Source organism: Panthera onca, chromosome A1 (assembly GCF_046562875.1).
Source record: "Panthera onca isolate mPanOnc1 chromosome A1, mPanOnc1 haplotype 2, whole genome shotgun sequence".
Taxonomy (NCBI): domain Eukaryota; kingdom Metazoa; phylum Chordata; class Mammalia; order Carnivora; family Felidae; genus Panthera; species Panthera onca.
The window spans coordinates 75,654,666-75,680,934 of NC_138339.1; the positions used below are offsets into that span (position 1 = coordinate 75,654,666).

A 26,269-nucleotide genomic window follows, 5' to 3' on the forward strand; every position below is an offset into this window, starting at 1 on the left:
GTGGGATGGGGACATACAGCAAGAGGACAATACCAGGCAGAGAAATTCTGCTGTGGGACACAGACTTCCACATGCAACAGAAACATTCCGGTATCTGTGGGTCTCTCCCTAAGCAAGGAAGGCCGTGTCGCAGGAATGTCCTTGGAGAAGTGTATAGCACTGGCCTAAGCAGGACATCTATAGGGTATTTTCACAAGTGTAAAGCTAGGGAATTACTTAGTGAGGCGCTTGGCTGCGGTAGGAATGATTCAGTATTTGAAGGAGCTATGACTCAATTTTGGAAGACATGGAGGCATTTCTCCATGGCCCACCTGTGATCGGGAGTTTTCAGGCTTTGAGGATGGACGTGGTTTACTGGGTTTGAATATGATTGCGTGTGTGTGTGTGTGTGTGTGTGTGTGTGTAAAATTAACATACCATAAAATTCACTCATTTAAAGTGAAAATTCAATCGTTTAGTATTCATAGAGTTATGATTTTACTCATTTAATGCAGAAACTTTAATTGTAAACAACTTGAAACCAGCCATTCTGAGGGGTAGCAGGAGAAAGCCACCTGAGAGAAATACCTACCAGTTGCACTCTAGTATCTTCCCCCTTTTTGGCCTGTTCCTCCACAGAATCCATGCCCACCTCTTCTTCATCTTTCTCCAGAGCTGCCAGGTTCTTCAGGGCCTCAGAGAACTCCCCTTCATAGATGCCTTCTCCCATATTCACTTTGCTTACATGAGATCATACTTTTGGTTCAGGGAGGCCCAGACCTCAGCCATGGCAGTGGTGTTGCACAGTATGCACATAGTCTGCTGCACTTTGACCAGGTCTCCCCTGGGGATGACAATTGGGGGGCTGGTAGTTGACCCCACTTTAAATCTAGTTGGGCAACATCCACAAGCTGGATGGTGCACTTCATCCTGATGCTGGTAATGGCTGTGTTGACATCTTTGGGACCATGTCCCAGTTACATGCTACAGACGACGTATTGCTTCAGCAAGGGTCATACTTGGCAATCTGATTGGCTGGCTTGCAGGCATTGGTGATGTTGGCCACAAGCAGCTACTCATCATAGGCCTTCTTAGCTGAGATGCCTGGGGATTGGTAGCCAGTGGAAAGTGGATATGGGACCAGGTTGTTTGGGAATTCTGTCAAATTCACATTCAGGGTAGTGTCAAGTTGCTGAGAGGTAGTGATGGTGGACACAATCTGCCCAATCACATGAATGAGATTGGTATATATGGGCTGTTTAGTATCTAGGTTGTGTCGACATATGTCATAGATGGCTTCCTCACTGACCGTGAAGGCACAGTGAGAATGATCCAGGGTCGGGTGGGTGATCAGGAAGGAATTGTGGTGCTCCACCGTGACTGTGGAAACCTGGGGGATTGGCAACTTTGAGTTTGGACTTCCTGCCATAGACTACCAAGAGCTGTTCCATAAGCAGAGGCACAAACCTAGAGCTGGTGCTGCCCCTGAAGCTGTGGAAGATATGCAAGTCCCATAGCCCTGTACACAGATCCACCAGTTTTCAGATCAAGTCTAGGTCAGTAATCTCCTTGCCAATGATGTCATGGCCTTTGGCATAATTACTGGCTGCATCTTCTTTCCCAGGGATCAATATTAAGCCCCCAACTTTTTTACTTTTATGGACCAAATTTTTATTTTCTCTTATTTCTTAAAAGTAAGAAAATGATTTTGAAAGACATTATATATGTTTATTTTTGCCTCAAGTGCTCACATTAAAAAAAAAAATAGCCAAACAATTTCATGATTTTCTGTTCTCTGGTGACTGCATTGGCAAAGAGGACATGGGTACTGTCAGTATCTATGTGACACCTGATGTTCCAGATCTTTTTGAATACCTGGATGTATGGCATGATGTAAACATAAAAACTGGATGACTAGTACCATTTTAAGTTGTTCTTGAAGACACAGGCATCATTCACTGAATAGCCCCTTTTATGAGTGCACAAATCCATGCAAATTTTTTGTTTTACCACCAGATGTCAGCCATTCACTGCACTGGTAATAACTATCCTGAAGAACTCTTGATGAGAAATCTATGTATGTGGATGTCACCTTCATCTCTCCCTCTGTCCTTCTTTTCCTCCTTCCCGCTATGACTGTCAGTCAATAATCAATTGACTTATTATATTTTAATTAGAATGCACATATCTCTTCTAATCTATCTAAATAATGAAAGGGAGGGGCGCCCGGGTGGCTCAGTCGGTTAAGCATCCGACTTCGGCTCAGGTCATGATCTCACAGTCCTTGAGTTCGAGCCCCGCGTTGGGCTCTGTGCTGACAGCTCGGAGCCTGGAGCCCGCTTCGGATTCTGTGTCTCCCTTTCTCTCTGCCCCTCCCCTGCTCAGGCTCTGTCTCTCTCTGTCTCAAAAATAAATAAAAACATTAAAAAAATTTAAAAAATAATAAAAATAAATAATGAAAGGGATATATTAGATATTTTAAGAAAACTAACATGATTTAGAGTTTAAATATTATCATATACAAATGTGAAAATGACACTAAAATGTTTTTTAAACTTTGATCTGGAATTCAGGCTCTTTTCAGTCCAGGAACTTTGGGACCAATGCAATATTTTGCAGCCTTTGTTTCAGAACATACTTTCAACTGTCACCCAGAACTTTTGCTTTTTTGGAATTTTTATTAGATACTTGTTGGTATTCTGAAATTATATTCTTATTGGAAGAGTATCAACTACATATCGAACAAACTATGCAATATTTGATTTTTAGAGAAGCCCTAAGGTGATTAAAAAGCTAATTAATTATTGAAGAACTATGTAGAATTTTTGCCCACCAACAACTTCCATTTAATTTTTTTTCTATTAAACGCCTTCTTGAGTATTAACATATAACTTCTATGATCCCTGACTACAAACTTTGTCAGGTGTGTTGCTCTACTTCAATCACTGAGTTTAATCCAATGATTTTATGCTTTTTGCCCTTCAACATTGTGAGCTTTTTGAGGTTTGGGGAGTTTGGCAGGTATCTATTGATAAATGAATTTTATTCTCTAAACTTAGAGTACAGCTAGCCTGTAGTGGACTGTTGGTTGCCTCCTTAACAACCATTTTCTTCTACCTCTCTTTCCTGTCTGAATTTTGTTTCGGTGTCTAGCACTTCTCTTTTGGAGCCATGAGACTTAGGGAAATTTCATCCCATCAAGCTTCATGCATGGGCCTGAGTGGTATAAAAATGATCCCATTCCCTTTGCTAAGGATTAGCTCAGAAATGACCATGGCCATAGAAGGTCCAAGGAAAACTTTTCCTCACTTTCCTCACTCCTAAAAGAGTGAACTATAAGGGCTGATGGATATATCTTTGTGAATCTATTGTCATTCCTGAAGAAGAAAATACTAGTGTTACTGTGTTTCTGAATCCTTTTGGCGGAGTGATATAGATATGGGGAATGTAGGGGAGGCTCTCTCAAATTTTCAGACATCTACCAGAGATATCTTTCATATCACATAGAAAGAAAATTCTAGAGTATGAAACCAACACAGAGGAAAACAGCTGCAGGGGAGAGAGAGTGTGTTAAGAGAGAGAGAATGAGAGAATGAGGGAGAGACAGAGAGAGACAGATCTGATGATAGTTTTTGTGTCCCTAGATCCTCTGTTATGAAATAATGAGCCAAAAAATTTTGTTCTTATTTCATTATAACCCAGTGAGGTAAGAGTTTGATAGGGGAAGTCTATTTAGGCATCTGGAAAAATGTCTAGAAGCTGGAAGGACAGTAAGGGCATGGCCATTTGAGAGAGAAGTCAAATGTGGCTTCTCCTTGGAGTGAGGATGATAAGGAGAGTTGGCTTCTGGGCCTTTTGCTCTATAGAGACCACATATTTGAGCAAACGGCTTTGTGTGCCTAATAATTTGTTTTAAGGCTTAGCTAATCCTTGTAGGACCGTATTTCCTGTAGATGGTCCATGAAACACCTGGATCCAAATCACCAGGGGTACTTCTTAAAGATGCATAGATCTGGGGCTCCTGGGTGGCTCAGTTAAGCTTTGATTTTGGCTCAGATCATGATCTCATGGTTCATGAGATCAAGCCCCGCTTCCTGGTCCGTGCTAATAGAGTGTACCCTGCTTGGGATTCTCTTTCTCCTCTCTCTCTTTCTGCCTCTCCCCCACTCACATGCACTTTCTCTCTCAAAATAAACTTTTTTTAAAAATGCAGAGATCTAGGCCCCGCTCAATGTAGTGAATCAGAAACTCTGGGAATGGGACCAAGAGTTAGTCCTTATAAGTAGCCCCAGTTGATACTTAAAGTTGCTGAAGTCTGAGAAGTATTGCTATAGGCTACGTTAACTTTGACATCGACTTTGGGCTACTAAGTAGGTGACAGTCTGGGGAATAAGCCCTAAAACCAAGTCTGTGGCTTCCCTTATCATTCAGCTACTTAAATACTCAATTTATATAACATTTGAATGAGAGTTTAAAGATATATGGGAATTTTGAAAAATAATATGCTGATTTAATAAACTAAGAAGATGGGGTACCTTTGTGACTCAGTTGGTTAAGCGTCCAGCTCTTGGTTTCAGTCCAGGTCATGATCTCACGGTTCATAAGTTTGAGCCCCTTGTAGGATTCCATGCTGACAGTGCAGAGCCTGCTTGGGATTCTCTCTCCTACTCTGTGCTTCTCCCTTGCTCGTACATGCTCTCTCAAAATAAATAAAACTTAAAAAAATTAATATATTAAAAATTATAATAAACTAAGAAGAAAGCTTAGAACAAAAGATTTTATGCATATGATAATTCAGAGCCAAATCAGTGAATGAGTGTTCTTTTACGTCCCCCAAACAATAGTATCTGGATAATTTAATGTAAAAAAAAAATCAAAGCCCAGCTGTTTCTCTTCGCCTTTTTAAGAAGTCAATTATACCTATTTTAATTATCTAATTTAAAACAATGAACAATTGAGGTATTCCGATCATGGTACTAATGGTTAAAACAAAATACCTCAGACCCTGTCTCCTCTGTCCAAACATCTGTAAATTATAATTTATGTGCAAATATAGCTATCTACTTGTAGTAACTGGCAAAGTTGAATAGCCAATTCTCAAAAACAATGGTTTTCAACTCTAGATGCGCATTAGAATTACCTAGAGAAATTAAAAAACGTGACTTATACCAATGTCCTACTGTAAGTCAACTAAATCAGGCTCTCTGGAAGGAGTGCCTATTTTTTTTTTTTTTTTTTTTTTTTTTTTTTTTTTTTCCTTAAATTCCCCAGGGGATTCTACTGTGAAGCCAGGGATGGGATCCACTTCTTGAGACGCTTCCCAGGCAGTGCATTCTCTGAGTGGCTCAGTGAATGAAATTCAGCTAAGAACAATAATCAATGGAGAGATTGCTTGAAGGCAATGCAGTTCATTCATTTCTAGTCTACCATCTTTAAGCCAGGTTAGTAGAATAAGGGTAGTGTACTAGGACAGGTTTATAATGCCCCAGATTTTCTTTTTCTGTATCTTCTTTTTTATAATGCCATTTGCTTATATGAGATATAAGATGTCACATGCTATATTGAGGGATATATGTAAGAACAGACTTGCAAAATGTATTTGTCTACTCTGTGGATATTGTTGAAGACTCACACATCTTGCTGCTGTCTTTCAGAAGATATTTGGGAACAAGTTTTTCTGTCCTTATAATTAGGAATTCTAAATGTTTAATGGATTTATGAATTATATAACTAATCAAGTTTTATTTAATGAGCTGCTAGAAATCTTAGAGCCAACGTCTTGGCCTGAGCAGGTGTAATAGGAACTACTCTCGTATTAATTTTTCTTTTTATCTTTGTTCTCCATTTTTATCTTTGTTCTCCATTTATCTTTTTCACCTCCTTATCATTTATCATTTTTATTTTTTGCATCCATTGAGTCATTGTAAACTGTTTAGGAATAAGATTTGATGTAGGTAACATTTAAAAAAGCAGCTAATAGAGCTGATGATCAAATATTGCACCACAAAATATGACCTTAGTGCAAGTCAACTAATTTCCTCAATGTAAGCAAACTTGAACAACATCAAAGTCAACCTATAAAACATGTGTCTTGGTGGGGGCGGGGGGGGGGGGTACTGGACTAATTCTGATGTTGAAATAAAAATATCTTACATACTGTGAACAGGCACATATACCTCAGAATAGTGTTATCATTCTACATTTACATGTTTACCAGTATGCACTGAAAGGGGCATAAAGGAGTGGGCAAAGGGAGGTAAATATATCCTTATTTGAGAAGGAAGATAAGAATAAAAAAAAAAAAGGTGAAGCTTCTATTTGGGTAGGATGCCCAAATTAAGCTATACCAGGAAGGTGAATATATGGGAAGTAATAAATCTTTCAATCAGATCTTCTTTGGTGTATGAGAAGAAAAAAATCTAGGTTATGTTAGATTTTTAAAAACAACATAGCTGGAAGACATTCTAATTAATATACTTTTTTTGCAAAGCACTCTATTGTTTTCATGATGAGTCAATTAAATCTCTAATGTGCCACTACTAAGATGCCTGGATTGCAAATACAGGCATTTTGAAGAAAGGGTTCTAGAGTCTGATTATTACACAAAGAAAAGTGATCACGTTCTTACTAAACTGCATTGATGAATTATGAAAAAGATGTTATAAAAGTAATTCATAGTTCCTGTAAGAGATGAATATTCCCATGAATACATGGAATTGGAGTGAAATTATTCTTTAAAAAGAAAACTAGTAGTAACCTATATTGATGGGTCTATTTGCATATGTAACTTGAGACACAGGTTTCCTCTTAGCTAGATCACCTTTTATTAAATTATTTACCTCCTGATTGATACACAGGCAAAACCCCTCTTTAAATTTAAAAGAGAGCCTGGATTTACACATGTATGTAAACTCTGATGCTGGTTTTTAATTTATATCAGCTACATAACAAAATATCATCTTCATTTTAATACAATACAACACATTTCTTTCTGCTGAAGACATTGGGTAGTTTTCACTATATCCGTGGTTTGTGTAATTATTACAAAAGTTGTATACAAAACCCTGCAAGTATGCAAAAATTGCAAAATACACTCTGACAGCTAATGCTCTGAAAACACTTTATTACACAAATTACATTCAGATTCTGAAAATAGTGTTCTAACAGTGTAACCATCTAAAAATAAGACATCCCAAAAACACACCAACTGAAGAAAATTAAAAAACGAATTTAAATAGAGACTTTTTTTTCTTTCCCTCATTGCAATATAATGTTAGTGATTTTAAAAAAATAGGAGATTTAGCAGCTTTGTCCTCATGTAGCACAAAGTTTCTCTTTACTGCCACAGGCTGAGAATGCTGAACAGGAAAGGCACCAAAGACAGACATAGGCAATGGAAGTGCTATTGGGAAAATACTGTGTTCAAGCAGAGAATGGGGTTATTTACATCTACAGAAAAGTCTCAAAAATGTAAATGAGCAAAGCTTCCATCATTAAATTAGTAGTGTGATGGAAGAAGAGGACCATTCCTCTAGGCTATGTTCATATAAAGACAATGGCACTGTTATGAACTTTTAGGAAACTCCTCAACTAGAAACAGAAGCCAACTAAAAACAAATGAAATAAAACATGTACAGTCCCACATAGACTAGTACAGTTTACAATTAAATACGCAAAACTCTAAACGTGCTAAAGGGAAAGGAATCGGGCATTCTTGGAAAATCTCATCAACCTAAATCAAAGCCCGTCTTCAGGAGGAAGAAGGTGAGGGCGCAGGCAGAGGTGCTGAATACTCCTCTTCCGATTCACTTCCATCATCCTCCTCTTTCTCTAGGTCACTTCCCTCGGTGCTAAGACGGTCAAACCCTTTCCGGCTGTAGCCTTTCCGGCTTGCAAAGAAATTTCCGAGGTTTAAGCCTCCACTTCCCTTTCCTGGAGAAAGCACACAGTGACATAGAACTGATGGAAAGTTTGCACAAATGATTCTCGGTGTACTTGTAAATTCTTAAATGGTAAACACATTAGATATTGGGATGGGAAAGGGTAGATATTAACAACAACAACATAAGTGAAAGAGATACTTAACCTACAGAGTCAGAAAGATATTACTTGTACTGATTTATTAAAATAAATAAGAAAAAAGCTCCCCAGGATTATGTGTTTCTGTAGGATTCTTTAAGATTCATTTCCCAGCTCCTGCTTTTTCCAGGCTCTCTGGAACTGGGATCCCTTGAGGAGCTCTTCATTTCAATGACTATATGAAAAGGTCATCTTCACTATGACAAGCACTGACATGCTGACAGGAGTGAAAGAAAATTTACTGAAGACAAATGAAGCCAGATAGATAAAAGGCAGGGGAAGAGAATTAAATATAGAAAGGCAAGGTAGAAAAAAACGAAACTGGGAAATGTGCTGCCAGCGCCACATACTTCAGGTTAGTTTACGGTTTGCATTCTGCATTTAACATTGCTGTGCTGCACATGAGGAGTTTACTTTTCAGAGAGAGTATGGGAATTAGATCCCTGCTCTGTAAAGGACATGAGCGTGTTGACTCTGAGCCACATGTGAAGGATTCTGAAAGGTCACAGGCATACCTCTAAGTCTTCCGAGCACTCTTCCTGAACTTGCCTCAAGTTTGTGTTCAGAATCTGCTAGAAAAAGATGGCACATTTCAAAATGAGTCCCAGTCACCCTCCTCAACCATGGGCTCAACTTTCAATACCGAATCAGAGGTTCATAAATGATTAAAAACAAGGCCTGTGTTTGTCTGTAAGCAATCCTAAGGGGGAAAAAAGGCGATATGTTATTGTGATGTATCTGAGGGCCAGAGCTGGGTTCGACTTCAATGCTGTGCAGTCTCAATAAATTACTTCTTTGAGCCTCAGTTTTCTCATTGGAGAAAAGAGGGATCAATGATAATTCCCTACCCATCTGCAAGGTTTAGATGGGATACTGCATGTGATGTGGTTAGAACAGTGCCTGGTAGCTACACAGTAAATGCTCAATAAATATTAGTTATTTTTATTAGGACAAAATTAAATTACCAAGAGTTTATAACAACTTGGGAAGCTTTGGTTATTATAAATTAGGACTTTTGTCTTAGGCTTTAATCTTTCTATTAAGCACAGTACATGTTGTGCTTGAGACAGCCTTGGATTCACGTACATCATTTCTTCTTTGTGTAGGACTTAACTGAAGGCAAGGACCTGAAACACTGAATAATTTCAGTCATAAAAGTGACCCAAACTCTCCCTTGGAGCTTCCCATCTTCCTGATGGATGGACTTTCTTTCTTTATGGGGAGGCAGAACTCCCAATGGACTTATTTTTCCCTTTGCTCTGTATCTGTCTGTACTTTTTGTCCTGACCTCCCCTAAGGGCTACTCCCCTAAGGGCTGTAGACAGGGAAGTGAGGCTTGGGGTTCTCCTATGAAGCCTCTAACCAGGAGTAGAGGCAGCCTCGAGGAAAAAGCTAGCAAGCAGATGGCAGAGGAAAGGTAGAAGAGTGGGTGTGGAGAAAAATAGGCAAGAAGGGAAGAATCTGATTAAGACTGTTAGAGAGCCAACAAATTAGATTGTAAGTTCTATAAGGATGCAGGACAGCCTTTACTTAGCTGGCTTTGTATTCCCTGTGCCTACCACAGTGTCTGATGTGGAAGTGACATGCAATAAGTATGTGTTGAATAAATGGAAGGTCTTTTATGAGGGTTACTAAAAACTCATTAATTGGACAAGATCTATCCAGAACAAATGCTGAAAAAAGGTGACAGGCTGATCTACTTTTAGAATTAAATGTATTATATGGAACCATATAAAACTGCAATATTTCTGTTGAATATTTCAATATGAATAAAGGTAATTTCATATGGTCTGACTTAGGTCTCTGCCTTCCCAACACACTCCTGTAAATTCAGTATTCTGTAACAGTGCCGTGTCACACGTGCTTACCGGTGAACAGGAGAGACCAAACCTTCTTAACTCCCCAGCTACTACTCCTTCCAGTGTGGCTGAATACCACCATTCCTGCTGCCTGGTCCCAGCCCCTTGTGTTCCTGATGCTCTGCGTATTTATCACTGCACTTACCACCCTCTGTTGTTACCTTTATAGACAGTCCTCTCTTTTTTTATGTTTCATCTATTCTGTGAGCTCCACTTATTTATTCAGTCATTTCCCCAACAACTATTTATCAAACCTCTAGTGCCAGGAACTGTGACTGTGCTGAGGATACATAAGTAAACAAGTCAACATGTAAGATTTTTGCTCTTTTGAAGCTTCCATCTAACTCCATGAAGACAACGACTATGTTTATCTTTGCTTCTGCTTACCACAGTTCCATACCCTTAACAGGGGCTCAAAAGAAGTTCTTTTTGAAGAGTTAATTGTATTTTTGAGAGCTTTATCAATTGCAGATGAACAGCAAACCAAAGTCCTAGAAAAATTCCCTTTCACAACTAATTAAATGGAATCCTCTGTTCTTTGTTTCTGTGTGCTTTTCTGTGTCAGGGCTTTGCCGTGGGCACTGAATCCCTGCCATGGTCACCTTGGCCTGAAATAGAATCAGATGCTACTTCTTGATCGAATGCTGCCTCCCACCCTGGCCCACAGATTCCTTCCCCAACACAGTTGTAGACTCTTGCCTTAGAGCCTGGGAAGCCAGCCAAGGGACTGCTCCTGGGAGGTAAGAATCATGGGTTGGATTATTTGTTTGTTTATTTGAATGTCCTGAAAGGAACACAGCTCCTCTTCCTACACTATGATAATGATCTGATAAAATACTGATTCCAACACTGGACCCTGCCTTGTCTGGTGAAGGAAGGCTGATGGCCCAAATTGTGACTATTTAAAAGCTACTGAATGATGTATTGTAGGAATAAATAGTTAATTTCCTGAGAAAGTTGAGGTTTAAGATAAGTATCTTTTATGACTTATGACTTCTATTACTGTATTACCAATGACTGTTTTTCACAATCATTGGTGTTACTTGAGCACTTACCTGGTGGCAGATACTGTTGATAAATGCTTTATGTTTATTATTTCCCTTAATCTTCACACAACCTTGTGAGTATTTTATCCCTACTTTATAGATGAGGAAACTGTGGCTTGGAGAGACTAAGTAACTTGCCCAAGGTCATGTAGCTAGGAGCTAAAGCCAGGACTAGCAGGGGAAATATATAACTCCCAAAGAATGGACCTAGGTATTTTGAAGCCTGGGCCTGTTTCTAACAGCAAGGATCTCCTCCTTCCTGACCCTAATTTATAGTGACTACGTATCTACACAATTTCATGTGGAGACATTAACTCGGCTTATGCCAATTGCTAAAAGGCAGTATTAAAAGTTATATTTTAATCTAACTATCTAAATTTCTGAGGCTTCAGATACTTTTTCTATGGTGATACTAACTATAAACAATATTTGGAACATAAACAATAATATCCAAAAAGGCAGAGAGCATTTAGAAAAAACACTGAAAAAAATCACAACCAAACTTTGGGGATACTTAGGCCAAACACTCTTTCAAAGGTAGGTTCCAAGTTCAAGGGGCTCATTTTACTTGCCTCCAAAGGCCTTTGATTTTTTCCACCGAATAAATAAGGCAATGGCCAGCAGGACAACCACCGGAATAACCAGAAGGGTTGTAATGAGAACAATGGGCACTCCAAAGCCCGGCTCTTTGATCAGTTTCTGTTTCTCTTGCATCTTCTGCAACTCTGTGGAGGCCGGTTTGTTCTCCATTTTGTTTTCAACAACTGCCTCGGATTCTTCAGGGAAAGAAGAGTTCACAATATTCAACTGACTCAAAGATTCCAAAACCCAACCACCCACCCCTACCCAGTCAAATCAACAACTGCTCATAAAGAACTTGTTGAGTTCCGTGCATGTGGGGTTCACATTTCAATATCTGAATCTACCAAGCTAGCAGCAGGTATTGTGATTAGTAATATCCACCCAATGGTTTTGTACCTTTAAGTTGGTTTTCTTTGATCCTACCCTTTATTCCCCATAATTCCACAAAACAAATATCCTCCTTTTGCATTTTTTTCAAAGTTAAAATTAATAGGCAGTATGGTGCAGGCAAAGAATTGGTGTGCATACTACAGTCAAATGAATCTAGGCTGAAATCCTAGTTCTCCTATATAAATTGGCTGTGTAACTTTGGGCAAGTTACTTAAATAATCTGGGCCTTAGTAACCTCATCTGTAGAACTATGATGATAAACAAACAAACAAAACACCTCCTTTATAAAATTGTTGAGTGTGAATGTTTATCATAGAGATGGTGTTTAATAAGCATGTTTCCTTGTATCTTTAGTTTATGAATCTTGTTAATGTTCAATGAGTTACTGGCACATCACATGCACAGTGACACACATTAATTCTAGGATTTCAAACTGGAAAAAGAACTGTGTCCTTTTCAGGTTCTTTTATACAGTTCCTAGCAAGCCGTAAGTATACACAGAAGCACTGTATATATGATTCTGTGTATGATGAAAATAGAACAATTCTCTGGTATTGACTGGTACTGGGTAGATAACAGGCCTAAAGTACTGTTTGGGAAATGATTCAACTGAACCATATAAACTGCTTCAGGTATCTTAACAACTACTGACTTGAAGGTTGAGCCTTCCAACATTCTTGCCCTCCAGAAGCACATATGTGTGCTTGTACAAAAACCCTAGTGTGCAAAGTCTAGAAGTTACTATCATCTTTGCCAAAATGCTCACAAGATTTCTGGAACTTCAGTTTCTTGGTGTGATGTAGAGTGTATCATATGGCCTCATGGAAATTTTGACAAAATGGCAGGAATAGCTGGTTCAACACAATCAGGAAAATCTTTGGTTAATGTTTAATATGTGTTCACATTCTTAGTAGCTTGCTGGACAATTCTCCAAGGAAGGATTTCTCAAATTACTTAAGACACTATAAGCTTTTTGCTTATAAGTTTTTTGCAGCTATTTGCTTCAATGTTCTGAGCCAGCCTCCTTCATGATCTCAATGAAACCTACTGAGCACTTAGACTGTTTCAGGCAATGTTCTCATTTAATCATTACACCAAGCCTATGAGTAGGCATTGTTAGTATCACCATTTTACAGATGGCCCCATAGTCTTCATTTCCTTCTCTGTACTATGGTTAAGGGGAAACCATTATTTCAATTTTTTGTCCACTGGAGTGGCTCTTTGAAACTTCAGCAGGAGAGAAGGAAAGGGATTGGTTCGTAGATCTAGATGGCTCCAATTTAACCTGTCTGGATCTCAGTTTCCAAGAGGAATATAAGTGTGATTCTTACTCTTCCTGATCACTAATTGTTACATCTTTTTCTTCATTACTATAGGAGAGATAGGCAAATTGTTCTGTTTTACTTAAATTCCTTCTATATTTAAGCAGGAAAATAACAATAAATAGAAGACAAGATTAAAAAAACAGACCAAAGATACAGATTGGTAGTCAAAAATTTGTTGCCTTGAAAGAAGGATTTGTTTCTATTTGAAGGTGACTATAACCAGAATAATTACATAGCATTTTCTGTCATTTAGTGGGTTTGCTGGCACCAGAGACAATGGCTGTACCAGCTCATTTTCAGTTCCCTTTTTATAAAGGCAGAGCTAGGAGTGAGCTCCAGTAAAAGGAAACAAGAACTGTGAAGTAGGTGACAGACTAACAGAATCAGTTTAGCATTCACAGAGAGTATGCTGAGAATGAGGTAATAACCTCACTAAGGTATACACACTACACTTGAGAAATTCTTGATGTCCACATTCCCTTTGGTAATCTGAGTGCATCTACTAAAAATACACCAACATTCTAACTTTTGAACCTGCTGAAGTATGTTTAGATTTTAAAAAATACTCTATATCTTAAAGAAAGAGGATAAATTTAGATTTCCCAGTAAAAAAACAAAACAAAACAAAACAACAATATTGTTCTTTCTCAGGAACTTTTATAAGTGGAATAAAAAGTCTAAAAAATAGTTATGATTTAAGGAATTAAGGAATTTCAAAACAGTAACAATTCAAATTCTGCCACTTTTATTCTTTATCCTAAATTCTTTAACTGAAAATTAAATTCTTTAATTTGGAGCATCCCTGATGAAGGAGCAGTGAAGAAGCTCCAATATTATCCAGAACCTGGGGCTTCTGGAAGAGAGGGGCTGCCTCATGTGACATTTTTCTATCATGTACGATGCCAGATGTACTGCATTTTAAACAAAAATGTCTTCAAACAAGCTCTTCTGGCATCCCTATACATACTTGGAAATAAGTATAATTTTGAAAAGCTGACATACAGGAAGTTTTTTCCCTTCTTTAAAGCCCTGAGTTTAGAAAGGGAGCCTAGGTGCATTCTTGTGTGAGCTCACACACTCAAGCATGAACATGTTTCTTTCCCCTTGAGAGAGGGGAGAAGCCCAGAGACCTCTTGGAATTGGAATAACTCGGACAGTAAAGGAGAGACATTCTTAATACAGCAATACAGCAATTATTACCCAGTTTATTACAGACACAACTGACGACTGAAGGTTTTAGATGGCATACTAGCAAGTAACAGGAAAAGTGCAGATAGCACCAATGAGATTACTCTTTCCTTTCTTTTTATTACTATTTTTTTAATGCAGTGTGTTTCCCCTATAATATGTTGTTCTCCATAAGGCCTAAGACGCTAGCTGCCCTAGAGAGTTTCTTTTTATGTTACTGAGACTGATTCACTATCATCATCTTTTATTTGGGGAGCTAGGGGTAAAGGCTACGATTTTGACATCTTTCATCCCTAGCAACTTGATTTGAAAATGCTTTTCCTAAGTTTCTTGTCATCACACATTCTCTTACTGTGCAACTCCCTGTGAACACAACACTGGTTCTGAAACCCTGTTATTACTCATCAGTTATATGACCATTCACAGTGGGGATGAAGGTCATCAGAGGTTACTCAAATTTGGAAATTTATACAGCAGCTAAATCTGGAATGATGTTTCTCCCTCTCTTTTGTAAGGGATGGTTTAAATTAAGTTTTCAGATTTTGATAAAAGACAAACTTTTGGAGATTCAGCATGCTTTATACTCCTTTGTGTAATAAGGAAATAATCTTAAAAAAAGAAAGGTTTAATGAGAGTCATATGAATCCAACAGAGGACTAGAACAACTTCATTTGAGTTTGGGTATTTGAGTTTAGGTATTCCTATTAAAATGTGAATGTCATGACAAGATAGCTCAATGACATTTACTATTTGAACTCCTGTGTTCCGCCACAAGGCTGGGAGGTTTTCTGAATTCAGTCAGTGGTGTGCACTGAGGAAAGAGGACATGGTGTGGGGAGAGCGCTCACTGTTCATCCTTCATTGGCCAGGCGAGAAGAGATCAGTGTGGATGGGCTGTTCTCAACAATCCAAACACTATAATCTACGATTTTTATTTTATTTTATTTTATTTTTGGTGGAACTTATTTAAACAGAAGTGGCTTGAGGCCACTGTGAAATCCCAGAGATTTCAGAGTAAATACAACCATCCCCAACCTATAGCTCTTGGAAGAATTTATGGTAAATGAATTGGTGGCATTCATTTCTCCTCAGTAGTACAGGAATAGTGGTTACCAGCACAGACTTCAGTGGCAAATAAACTGTGGTTTAACCCCGGCTCTATCACTTAGTAGTAATTCTGATCTTCGATTTCCTCATGTGTAAAATGGGGATAATACCAAATTATCACATGGCTGGTGTAAGGAATTAATTTAGTAATTTTTGTATAGTTCATTGTTTGTGCTCCATGAATGATAGCTATTACTAATAATAATATATTTATTCCAGGGAAAACAACTCACTAATAATTCTGTATGTAACAATCATAGAAAAATAAAGGATCAGGAACTCTTCAATATGAGTGTGGTATCAATGCCACCCAGTAGAGTCACCTGTGTTGAATCTCTATAAATGCCAAACATTTGCTATTTATTTATTTTATAATATTATTTTACCCCTTTCAACCTTGAGTTGGCTATATTCTCTTATCTGCCTATATAAAATCCCTAAGCTCCCTCTTGGTTCTTGCTTCTTTGTATCTTTTCCCATCTGCTTTCATGAGAAAGGAAAACAAGTAAGCCTAGGGTTAAGTCTGAATATCTAGGTGAATCATTTGTAAAGCAACTAATAATGGAATCACTTTGCTTCTTAAACATTAGGAGCACCCTATATTGAGTTCTTAATTTTACATGACCATGTCAAAACCCTGCAGATAGTATAACGTGTACAAATATAAACTGATCCTAGAAAAGGAAGAGAATAATTTGACTAGGATTTCGAATTAAACCAGTGGTTGCTTAACAGTAGCTAAATTCCATTTCCCATTCCTGATAGTATGTACCAAAGCTATACTTATTTGTGTATATGCATATGCGTGCGCGTGCGCGCGCACACACACACACACACACACACTCTCTCTCTCTCTCTCTCTCTCTCTCTCTCTCTCTCCCCCCCTCTCTCCCCTTATAGGTTATAAGTCTTTTGAAGTCAGGCACAGTTACACTTCCCTTAAACCAGTTATAGCCCCTTATACATAGATGGCCCTCAGTAAATTTTGGGGCGATTGGTGCTAAGATTGGAGCTTAGGGAACAGCTCATCTTGTCAGGCCCCTATAACAGTAACTCACCAAAGATATGTTTTTCACTCATTTAGACTACAGCCCATTATGGAAGGCCTTTTCCAGTATACTGGATGGTATTTTTCTGCTTGTCTGAGGTTAATGTACTTCTAAAAGTGGCTGGCTTACTTTTTTTTCCTCTTTGAATGTCTTTGGCCCGCTTGTTCAGAATCACTTTCTATCACTTGAAATCAGTGAATTTGAGCTCATTATTACCAGTCCATTTAAGAGAGAAAACAGTAGCAACATGCAGGTTTAAAGGCTCAGTACATAGTAGAAGTTATGGATGATTTACCGGATTATATTTTTAGTCTGATATTTTTTAATGTGCAATCAAGAGCCATAAAATAATTCAGCACAAATAGTCTTGGGTTTCACAGTCATAAGAGGAATCTGACCAACCTTTGATTTCCTGGACCTCAATGCCAGCCTTTTTTACTGATCGATGTTCCATTTCTGTAAATAGCACAGCAAAGGAAAAAGAAAATCAAAATCTCCAAAAAAGATTTGAAAACTTAATTCTGACATTAATTTTCCTTAATAGCAAATATTTTCTCACTTCATCAAATGCAATATCATATTACAGAAGAGTTTTAAGACAAACCACTAATTTGGTGCCAGGCCCATGAATCCTGGATACAGTCTCCTAGGGAAAGCTGAAACATTTCTAAGCTCTTCATATTCAAAATAAGATTTTCCTTGTGGAGTTCATAATGAATGTATTTTTGAAATATCAAGTGGTTCTGTTTTTATATGGACATGGACTGATGACTAACTCTGCCATGTTTGATTACCAGTATTCTAGCTACATAAGTAGATTTCACTAGTTAAATAGCAGAATGCAAAGACAGGGGACATTTGTTTAGCCTCCGATGGCAGTCTTACTGTTCCAAAAGTACTGTTTTCGAGATTTATTATTCAGTTGCATTCTGGACTCCAGAGAGCGTTTTTCTCTTTCAAAGCTGAATGTTTATTGCAGCGCTTCTCAACCAAGGGATTGTCAAAACCACTTGGGAAGACTTTCCAAAATACACATATTGTCACCCTCTTCTTTCTATAGATCTTGAGTAGGATCTGGCCACGTGTTTTGAAAGCCCTCCCCACCGTGACTTGGATATGCATCTCTGTTGAGTACTGACCACTAGGATGGTATAAAGACCCTCAGACCAGAATCTTAATGAGTTCAAGTATCATATTCCTGTCTGCAAAATGAAGATACTGTCTAGATTTCTGAGGTCTTTTCTATCTTGAAAGCTATTCATTTTTTTTTTTTTTTTTAATTTGGAAAAGCCTGGATTTAGTCTTGGATTTGGGAATTATCCATCTATTTACTTTCCTGTCTGCCACACGTTCTGGTTCCTCTTTGAGGAGGCAGATGGTGGGAAAGCTACACTTACAAGGGGAATGTAAGGCTACTGCTGGAATAGAACAGTCCACAGACATCTCTGTGCCCTCAACTCTAACTGGGTCCTTATTACAAAACAGCAAAAGCTACTCAAAGGACAATTCTGAAGATAGCAGTTATCAAATTTACTTGGGTTCCAAGATCTGTATGCTCAACGATTAAAGTTTTTGGACTCTTGATATTACTTCTCTTTCTTATAACTTACTTCTTTTCTTTGTTGTAATTTTCACTTTTCCTTGTTATAATTAGTATTTATCTTCATTAATTCCAAATGACCTTATTATCTATCTAAAATTGCTTGTTGCAGTTCCTGATACCTCAGCTTTACTGTCTTCCATTCTTTAATTCTTTTCCTTAACCCTATCTTCTCCTATTGTTTCTACCCTTTTTTTTTTTTTTTTTTGAGAGAGAGAGAGAGAGAGAGAGTGTGAGTGGGGGAGAGGGACAGAGGGAGAGAGAGAGAATCTTAAGCACGCTCCACACTCAGCATGGAGCCTGACGTGGTGCTCGATCCTATGACCCAGGGATTATGACTGACCTGAAATCAAAAGTCAGACACTCAATTGACTGAGCCACCCAGGTGCCCTGGACCCTGTTTAATTGAGAAACTTGTTTTTAGTATGATGTCAGAGGCTAGGTTAGTATACTTTTCAAGAATTAGAAATAATGTCCAAATTGCCATTAGAAAATCCCCAAAAGTAGCTGGCTTGATCCTAATGGGGAAACTCTTCTGTCCCCAGACATAATTTTGAGTTATGTGAAACAACAGTTCAGTATTCTGAACAAGCTGAAGTCTAAAGGAGAAAATGCAGTGCTTCCTGCTTGGGATACTATGTGTCTGACACAGATGTGCTGGTGTTCCTAGGTGCTCGGCAGCTACCGAGAGCTGAAGAGCCACATGGGAAGTGACACCAGGGTGGAAGCCAGTAGCTCCTCTGCTTTGCCAAAGCCATCATCTCCCTCTGGAACTAACTTGGAATTAACATTGGCTTTCAATGTAACAGACATTATTCCAGGCATCAAGAATTTCCTGTGGAGTATCTGTGGAAACAAGGAGATAACTGCCAGGAAAAAAAAAAAAAAAAAGTGTTTCTCTCTACTTTTTAAAAATCAGCTTAATCCCTGAAATGAAACCAAACAGGTCGTTTAACAACTGCCAATTATGCTTTGATTTCCTTCTCCTATCAATAAAAAGAGAAGGGAATGCAAATATTTTTTTCACATACTCTTAAGCGATGCAACTGAGGGAAAATGTGGACAATAATACTCTAAAAATCATACTTTCAGTCAGGGTGAACTTCCACACAGTGTTGGTGTGAGCATCTCCAACATACACAGTCCCATCTTCTGACGCAGCAATATCGTGAGGCATGTCAAAGTGCTGCCAGAATAAAAATGAGGGTGGTGAGCCTACACTTGAATTCTTCATGAAAAGGCAGAAAAACAAAGCAAAGCACACAACAAAGCAAGAAGCCTATGAATCAAACCAAACAACCTATAATTCTGTCAAAGCAACTCTAGGCCAAGAAGAAGCATTCACTCATTCACCAGGCACCGACTCTGCCACCTCGGGAAATGCCAAGGGACCCTCACCACTGACTTTCAAATCTTTTAAAAGTGAGCATTTATAGGAAGATTAATTTTTTACAGTTTTGTTTACTTGCTGTTACATTAGCCACCTATTTAGTTATATGTATTTTTGCCTCCATGTTTCTTTCTTCTTTTAATCACTATCACATTTGCCTGTTTTAATTTACACAAGTAAAAAAAGACTGAGTATTAATTTTTGTTATTGCTCCCATCAAGCTACCTACCATATGCTACCTGACAAGCTGTTTATACGTTACTGATAAGAGGAGTCATTTCAAAGTTTCAGGGCATTCAGTCTGAATGCATCCAAAGTGATACGCAGCAAATGTGGGGTTTGCTTACTCTGAAGCCCAGTATTTGTAGTATTTTCAGTCAGCAAAAGGAAACAAATAGAGTGTTTCCTGCAAGTACTTCCTGTTTTTTGTTTTTTGTTTTTTTTTACCTATTTCAATATTCAGTGGTTTAATGTTTTTCTTCATGACATAGTTCCATTTCAAATCATTGCCATCTCAGTCATGAGGACATGAGACAGGGGAGCACTTTCTGTGACTTTCCTAAGGTCACTAAACTAGTTCCTGGAAAAGCAGCCTTAAAATGTTGTGCTGCTGCCATTTCTGTCTGGCTACTGAAGCTTTCGGAGGTGCCACGTGTCCACCAGCTGGTAGGACATGGATGATTTTTTTCACCTTTGAGGTCAGTAGGCCTGAGTATACAGTTCTCAGAAATATGACCAGTGCGTGTGAACAGGAGCATTATCCTGCCTGTGGTCTTATCAGACAGGATCTGCCCACTTCAGTTTGCTGAGTACAAAGGGCACCGATGAGGCAAACCACTGTTCCTAGCTCACTTTAGGCGGGCAGAATACATGCTGTGGAGATACTATTGTACTTTGCGAATCAGCAACAATTTGTCACCCTGAAAAGAAACATGAGACAGCCATGCCAAGGAGGCTCATTCCCTCATACTATCAAATGAGCTGTGACAAATGCACATGAGAAGAACAGAAAGCCAGAAATCAAAATGTTGCCTTGTTGAAATCTCACAAGCCAGTCATTAAATGTTCATCTTTATTTTGGGTTCAGCTAATACGTGGCAACAGACTTGTAAATTCTAGGCAGTTCCTCTTCTGTACCAAAATATGTTCTTAGAAACTGCTTTGCAAAGCATATGGTTGTAAAGTGCTACATATTTTCTGATAGGAAAAATAATATAAATAGGTGAGGGGGAAATGTGTGAACTCGTCATTAGCTAAGGACTTTGGTTTAAATAAATCACAATATGTCATCAATTCCATGCTACAATAACAATGAACTTCTCTCTGGTTCTCAAGCTGATCCAGGGAACCAGGGGTTCTGCTGGAGATACTCTGCGGCCATTGGAGGGGCTGAGGGGGGAGAAATAGTGGATGCACTCAACTGTAATTTCTTTAATGAACTATTCTGTTTTGTGTTATCTGAAACAGAAAATCATGTTGTAAGCTTTAGGATTTCAGAGTTGAATGGATTTAAAGACCTTCCAGTCTAGGCTTTGTAAACTTTTCTGAGGTTTCTCCTCTCTCCTCTTGAAGTACCCCTCCCTAGCAAAGTAACACTGACAAGAAAGAATGACAGCATCCTCCTGGGGCATCTGATGACACAGCCCAGGGCAATCAACCTGCTCTCAAAATCTTATATTCTGTCTTAAAACTGCATAAGGGATTTGTGTTCTCTGTACAGTTATGTTTTCTTCAACATAAAATAATGTTTAAACTTACTTAATATGAAGTAAAATAGCTCTCTAAGAAGTTGCACCGAGTTATGTTGTAGTTTAATATAATCCATTGGTATATGGATGTGTACCTCCGGGAATTAAAAGGTTAAAACACATTTTAGGGTCTAAAGACTTGTGTTTATGATCCAGGTGTGCTACTTACTCTGTAGCTTTGGATAAGTAATTTCACTTGTGTGAAATTTGGAGTTCAAATCCTATCAAATACTGTAATTTTAATCTCCATTGTTAAGGTTAGAGAAACAACATAAATATAGGCTGGTTTTTGTTTTCTGTTTTTGGTTTTTTTTTCTTTTCGCTTGGAGTGGCAGGGATCCATTCCATTCCAGCCTGAAGAATGTGTGTGCAACCAGATGTTAGGGACCGTAGGCTTTCTTGTGATAATGGGGGTAAGAAAGTGGAAGGTAACTGTGTATCTTTTGCCCTGATCTTTACTGTCCTACGGTCTGAGCCTCCCTGCATAGACATAAAATGAAGCTCATACATTCAGGCATAAACTTTTCTAAAGAATGTAACAGAAGAGAGAACTGAAGTACATGGGGAAATATGTGGTGGACAGGCACAAACAGGTACACATTATGCAAAACCTGACTTTTGATTTGAAAGAAGAATCTCTTCATACTTAGGAATCAGAGTACCATATGGTTTCCTTCACCCAAATTTAATCTTTGTGATGATAATGTGATTAAATGGGAATTCTGAGAGATTCATCAACTGATGTTAGTTTACAGAGTCAACACAGAACAAATTTCTACATTTTGTTGTAAGTCCTGTTTATTGAAAGGAAAAGCAAATTTCACCTTGGAGTTAGACTCTCTATTTAAGTTTGCTATACTGACTTACGACTTACATCTTGTGACTTATTCATTGTTGAATGTCTGATGAACGCTAATGTTTAGGCATAATGCTTTCTAAGATTTTCATTCATGGCTGTTCATATTTTTATGAGAATAAGGCTCATGTAGAATTTAGCTTCTTGCTTAGCCCATAGTTTTGCTTTCTAGATGCATATATGAATTAAAAGTTAATGTCCTGGTTGACACAGTATATTATATTAGCATTAAAAGAACAATTATTATATTAGCATTAAAAGAACAATCAAGGCAAACACTGTTCTAATACAAAGTGAAGACCTGAAAGAAAGTTAAGTCTCTTACTTTATCAATAGATATGAGGAAGTTAACTCAAAGGGGCAAAACAATGAATATCAGATAATCAGTAAGGATCTGCAACACTACTGAAGTAAAATAGATATTATCAATGTAATGAATTTCTTTCTGAAGGGTACTATGATTGGATATTTGATTCTGTATAGCTTTTCAGGTAAAATACGGTGAAAAGTCCTTCTTGTTGCATATCAATAGAAACTTAGGAAAAATAAGGAATTTGTACTACAATCTTTAGTTCAGATTCAGTTTGGTTCAGCTCAGATCTTGTAACTTTAGCTAAAACTCCATTTGAGGAAGAGGCTATGTAGGCTATGTCCTGTTCTGTTCACCACCATATCCTTAGTTATCTAACATGGCGTATGACAGAGTAGGGAGTTAATAAATATCTCTAGGATAAATAAATCCCAGACTAGCTGTCAGTAGTCTCACAGACATATTTCTCAAATATTGAGACACTTTAAAGTTTGTTTTTTTTTTTTTTAATCTAGCAAATTTGGTATTTTAAAGAATACTGTAAGAATTATGAGTATGGAGATAGTTTGTCCAGTGCTTTATGGCAACTGCATTTTGATCCAAGTAAAGCCAATAAATATTTGCATGTTTTGAAAAATAACTCTTATTAAAGCAGCATTTTGGCAGGCTGAATTTTTTTTTCTTTTTTTTTTTCTTTTACTTAAAATTTAAATCCAGGTTAGTTAACATATGGTGTAATAATGTTCCATCACTTACATCTAACACCCACTGCTCATCCCAACAAGTGCCCCGTCTAATGCCCATCACCCATTGAGCCCATCCCCCTACCCAACACCCCTCCAGCAACTCTCAGTTTGTTCTCTGTATTTAAGAGTCTCTTATGGTTTGTCTCCCTCTCTGTTTTCACCTTATTTTTCCTTCCCTTCCCCTATATTCATCTGTTTTGTTTCTTAAATTCCACATATGAGTAAAATCATATAATATTTATCTTTCTCTAATTTCTCTTAGCATAATACACTCTAGTTCCATCCATGTTGTTGCAAATGGCAAGATTTCATTCTTTTTGATTGACAAGTAATATTCCGTTATGTATATATATACTACATCTTCTTTATCCATTTGTCAGTCGATGGGCATTTAGGCTCTTTCTTTAATTTGGCTACTGTCGATAGTGAGCAGGCTGAATTTTCTAAAATTGATGTGCTGCCACAAGTACATCTAGGAAGTTTATACGAACAATCTGATCATTCAGGCAGTCATACTGAAGAGAAAGTACATTGAAGAGACAAAAGAGCTGTGGGCATGATGAACCAGACAGTGTGTTTGTAAACAAGCAGTATTAGAATAAACAGTGGTAAGCCATTTGTGAAGTCAAAACTAGCCTTTAGTCTCTTATCTAAACCAAGCCTTTAGGACTTAAACTCCAGGAAGTGCTATTTTGAAGTCTTGTTGCTCAATGTAGTAACAGCATACAAAAAGCAAACGAGATTTCTGTTGGATCTAAGAGAACTACAAAAGTACAATTTGATATACTGTGGTATCTTCTCTACTTGGATGAAACCAGGAAAAGACATTATTATTATTTTTTTTTGGTGTTCTAACTACAGTGAATTTCAACCTGCTATCCTGCGTGAAGTCTACTAAGAACCTTAGAAAGCATACAGTGTTGCTTTGTATCTGAAGAAATTGATCTAAGAACAGACAAGGATATTTATTCTAAATAAAATATAGTAACAGGAAACCCCTATCAACCTAGCTAAGACGGTTGGTTATCACATCTCCTTAAAGATTTTAAAAATTATTCAAGTACAAATCGAATGCCAAGATTCCTATTTTAGTTTATTCCCATGAAAACTGATACCTAGGCAATATATGTGAATACCTTGCGCACTGGCTTGAAGACATCCATAATTTCCCCACTGGAAAAGTTCAACACAAATCCCTGTACAGGTTCTTGGTCCCCAAAGTAAGGCTTCCCATTCACTGCAAAGAGCAAACCTGTGACAACACATCCAGTTAAACACTCTTTAAAATATGGAGAAAACTGGCCTTCAAATATATACATGTACGTTACACAGACTATTAATATAGGGTCAGCCTGGTCCTTATAATTGAAAACAAAAGTAGAAAATAATACACTAAGCAAATTTATCTTCTTAAGTAATAACAACAGGGGCAAACAGGTTAAGGGACTAATCTCCTTGCAATAGGAAAACCAGGAATTACAAGGCCTCTCCATTTAGGAAGCCAGTAAAAATCAGGAATACACACATACTGATATAGATATAGATACATAGGCTTAGGAATAGATCTAGATGGAGAGACATATCACAGACATCCTAGTGATAACCTTTACATAAATTATTGTGGGATGTTAGATCTTTTAAAAAATAATATCTGCTATCCTTACCAGAAGAATCAGAGAAAAATACACAAAGGCAATACGTGATGTTATAGCAGAAACAGAATAATATGATTTTAAACAAATGAAGTTTGAAAATGTGAGATGCATACTTCAGATTATCAAAGACCTACTTTTTCCTAATTAAAAAAATCAGACCATCTTTTCATTATTTATTTATTTTTAAATGTTTATTTTGAGAGAGGGAGAGAGGGAAAGAGAGTGTGAACGGGGGAGGAGCAAAGAGAGAGGGAGAGTGAGAGAATCTCAATCAAGCAGGCTTCACGCTTTCAACATAGAGCCTATCGCGCGGCTGAATCTCACAAACCATGAGATCATGACCTGAGCCGAAATCAAGAGTCACTTAACCAAATGAGCCTCCCAAGTGCCCCTAAACCACCCTTTTAATATTAACTTCATGAATACTTTTTGTAGCAAAATTATATTTCTTAATATAGTAGTACTTATAAAAAATAATGGAAACAGTGATGTTTGGCTTAAACACTTCAGATGATTGAATATTATGTTTTAAAGAAGTAAAACACAAGGGGCGCCTGGGTGGCGCAGTCGGTTAAGCGTCCGACTTCAGCCAGGTCACGATCTCGCGGTCCGTGAGTTCGAGCCCCGCGTCAGGCTCTGGGCTGATGGCTCGGAGCCTGGAGCCTGTTTCCGATTCTGTGTCTCCCTCTCTCTCTGCCCCTCCCCCGTTCATGCTCTGTCTCTCTCTGTCCCAAAAATAAATAAAAAACATTGAAAAAAAAATTAAAAAAAAAAAAACAAGTGAAACACAATAAAATACACATCAAACTAAATGACTGTTGAAGATCCTTTCATCTTTTTTTTAAGGATTCCAGGAAAAGGTTCTTCAGCGTATCATACTAAGAAAAAAATAAATACTATGACAATCAACTACTGTTGTGCAATATTGTAGAGAGAATTCCAAATATAATACACTTTGTCTTTGCTTAGATTGTTTTTAACCAGATTTTCTCTCATCTTCTCTCTTAATGTTTTTCTCTTCATATTTGATTTATTTTTATTCACTATGAACTTGATCACCCTCTTTTTAAGTGAATGGACTTGCCAAATTTATTCCTTAGATATAAAATAAAAACCAACATGAGAATTTCTTTTTCACTGACATTAATTTATGAGTCTTTTATCACTTCATTACTTATTCCTTGTGTAAGCCAAATTTGCTCCTTATCTGCATACTTGAATCCATTTATTCCATGTCCTAAATAAACTGGGGGCAGCTTGGGAAGACAGCAGGAATATGCAACTTTAATAAAACAAGAAATGTAAATATAACAGTGGTGGCTACAAATAGTCAATACTACTTTAATATAGGTACACCTAT

At 37.7% G+C, this 26,269-nt stretch overlaps 2 protein-coding genes across 24 annotated transcripts in view; one reads left to right on the forward strand and one right to left on the reverse strand.

Annotated features, from left to right (window-relative positions):
- GIN1 (gypsy retrotransposon integrase 1) overlaps positions 1–26,269 on the forward strand; it is a 79,485-nt gene that overhangs the window by 35,649 nt on the left and 17,567 nt on the right. For 4 of the 7 annotated variants that reach the window (XM_078447697.2, XM_078447693.2, XM_078447700.2 and 1 more), the window contains one exon: positions 10,483–10,657. The exons of 1 other annotated variant lie outside the window; for it this stretch is intronic. The gene's annotated coding sequence lies outside the window, so the exon portion shown is untranslated. Of the gene's footprint in view, positions 1–5,250; positions 6,787–10,482; positions 10,658–18,874; positions 21,465–26,269 lie in introns of those variants that run through there. 2 more of the 7 variants (XM_078447703.2, XM_078447709.2) reach the window with 2 other exon arrangements.
- PAM (peptidylglycine alpha-amidating monooxygenase) overlaps positions 1–26,269 on the reverse strand; it is a 286,781-nt gene that overhangs the window by 2,786 nt on the left and 257,726 nt on the right. For 2 of the 17 annotated variants that reach the window (XM_078447664.2, XM_078447676.2), the window contains exons 21-26: positions 24,391–24,506; positions 19,291–19,390; positions 17,007–17,060; positions 11,536–11,739; positions 8,574–8,630; positions 7,083–7,911 (exon numbers count right to left, since the gene is read on the reverse strand). In XM_078447664.2, the coding sequence (XP_078303790.1) occupies positions 7,730–7,911; positions 8,574–8,630; positions 11,536–11,739; positions 17,007–17,060; positions 19,291–19,390; positions 24,391–24,506 (713 nt within the window). In that variant the 3' untranslated portion in view covers positions 7,083–7,729. Of the gene's footprint in view, positions 1–7,082; positions 7,912–8,573; positions 8,631–11,535; positions 11,740–17,006; positions 17,061–19,290; positions 19,391–24,390; positions 24,507–26,269 lie in introns of those variants that run through there. The other 15 variants (XM_078447668.2, XM_078447677.2, XM_078447674.2 and 12 more) reach the window with 10 other exon arrangements.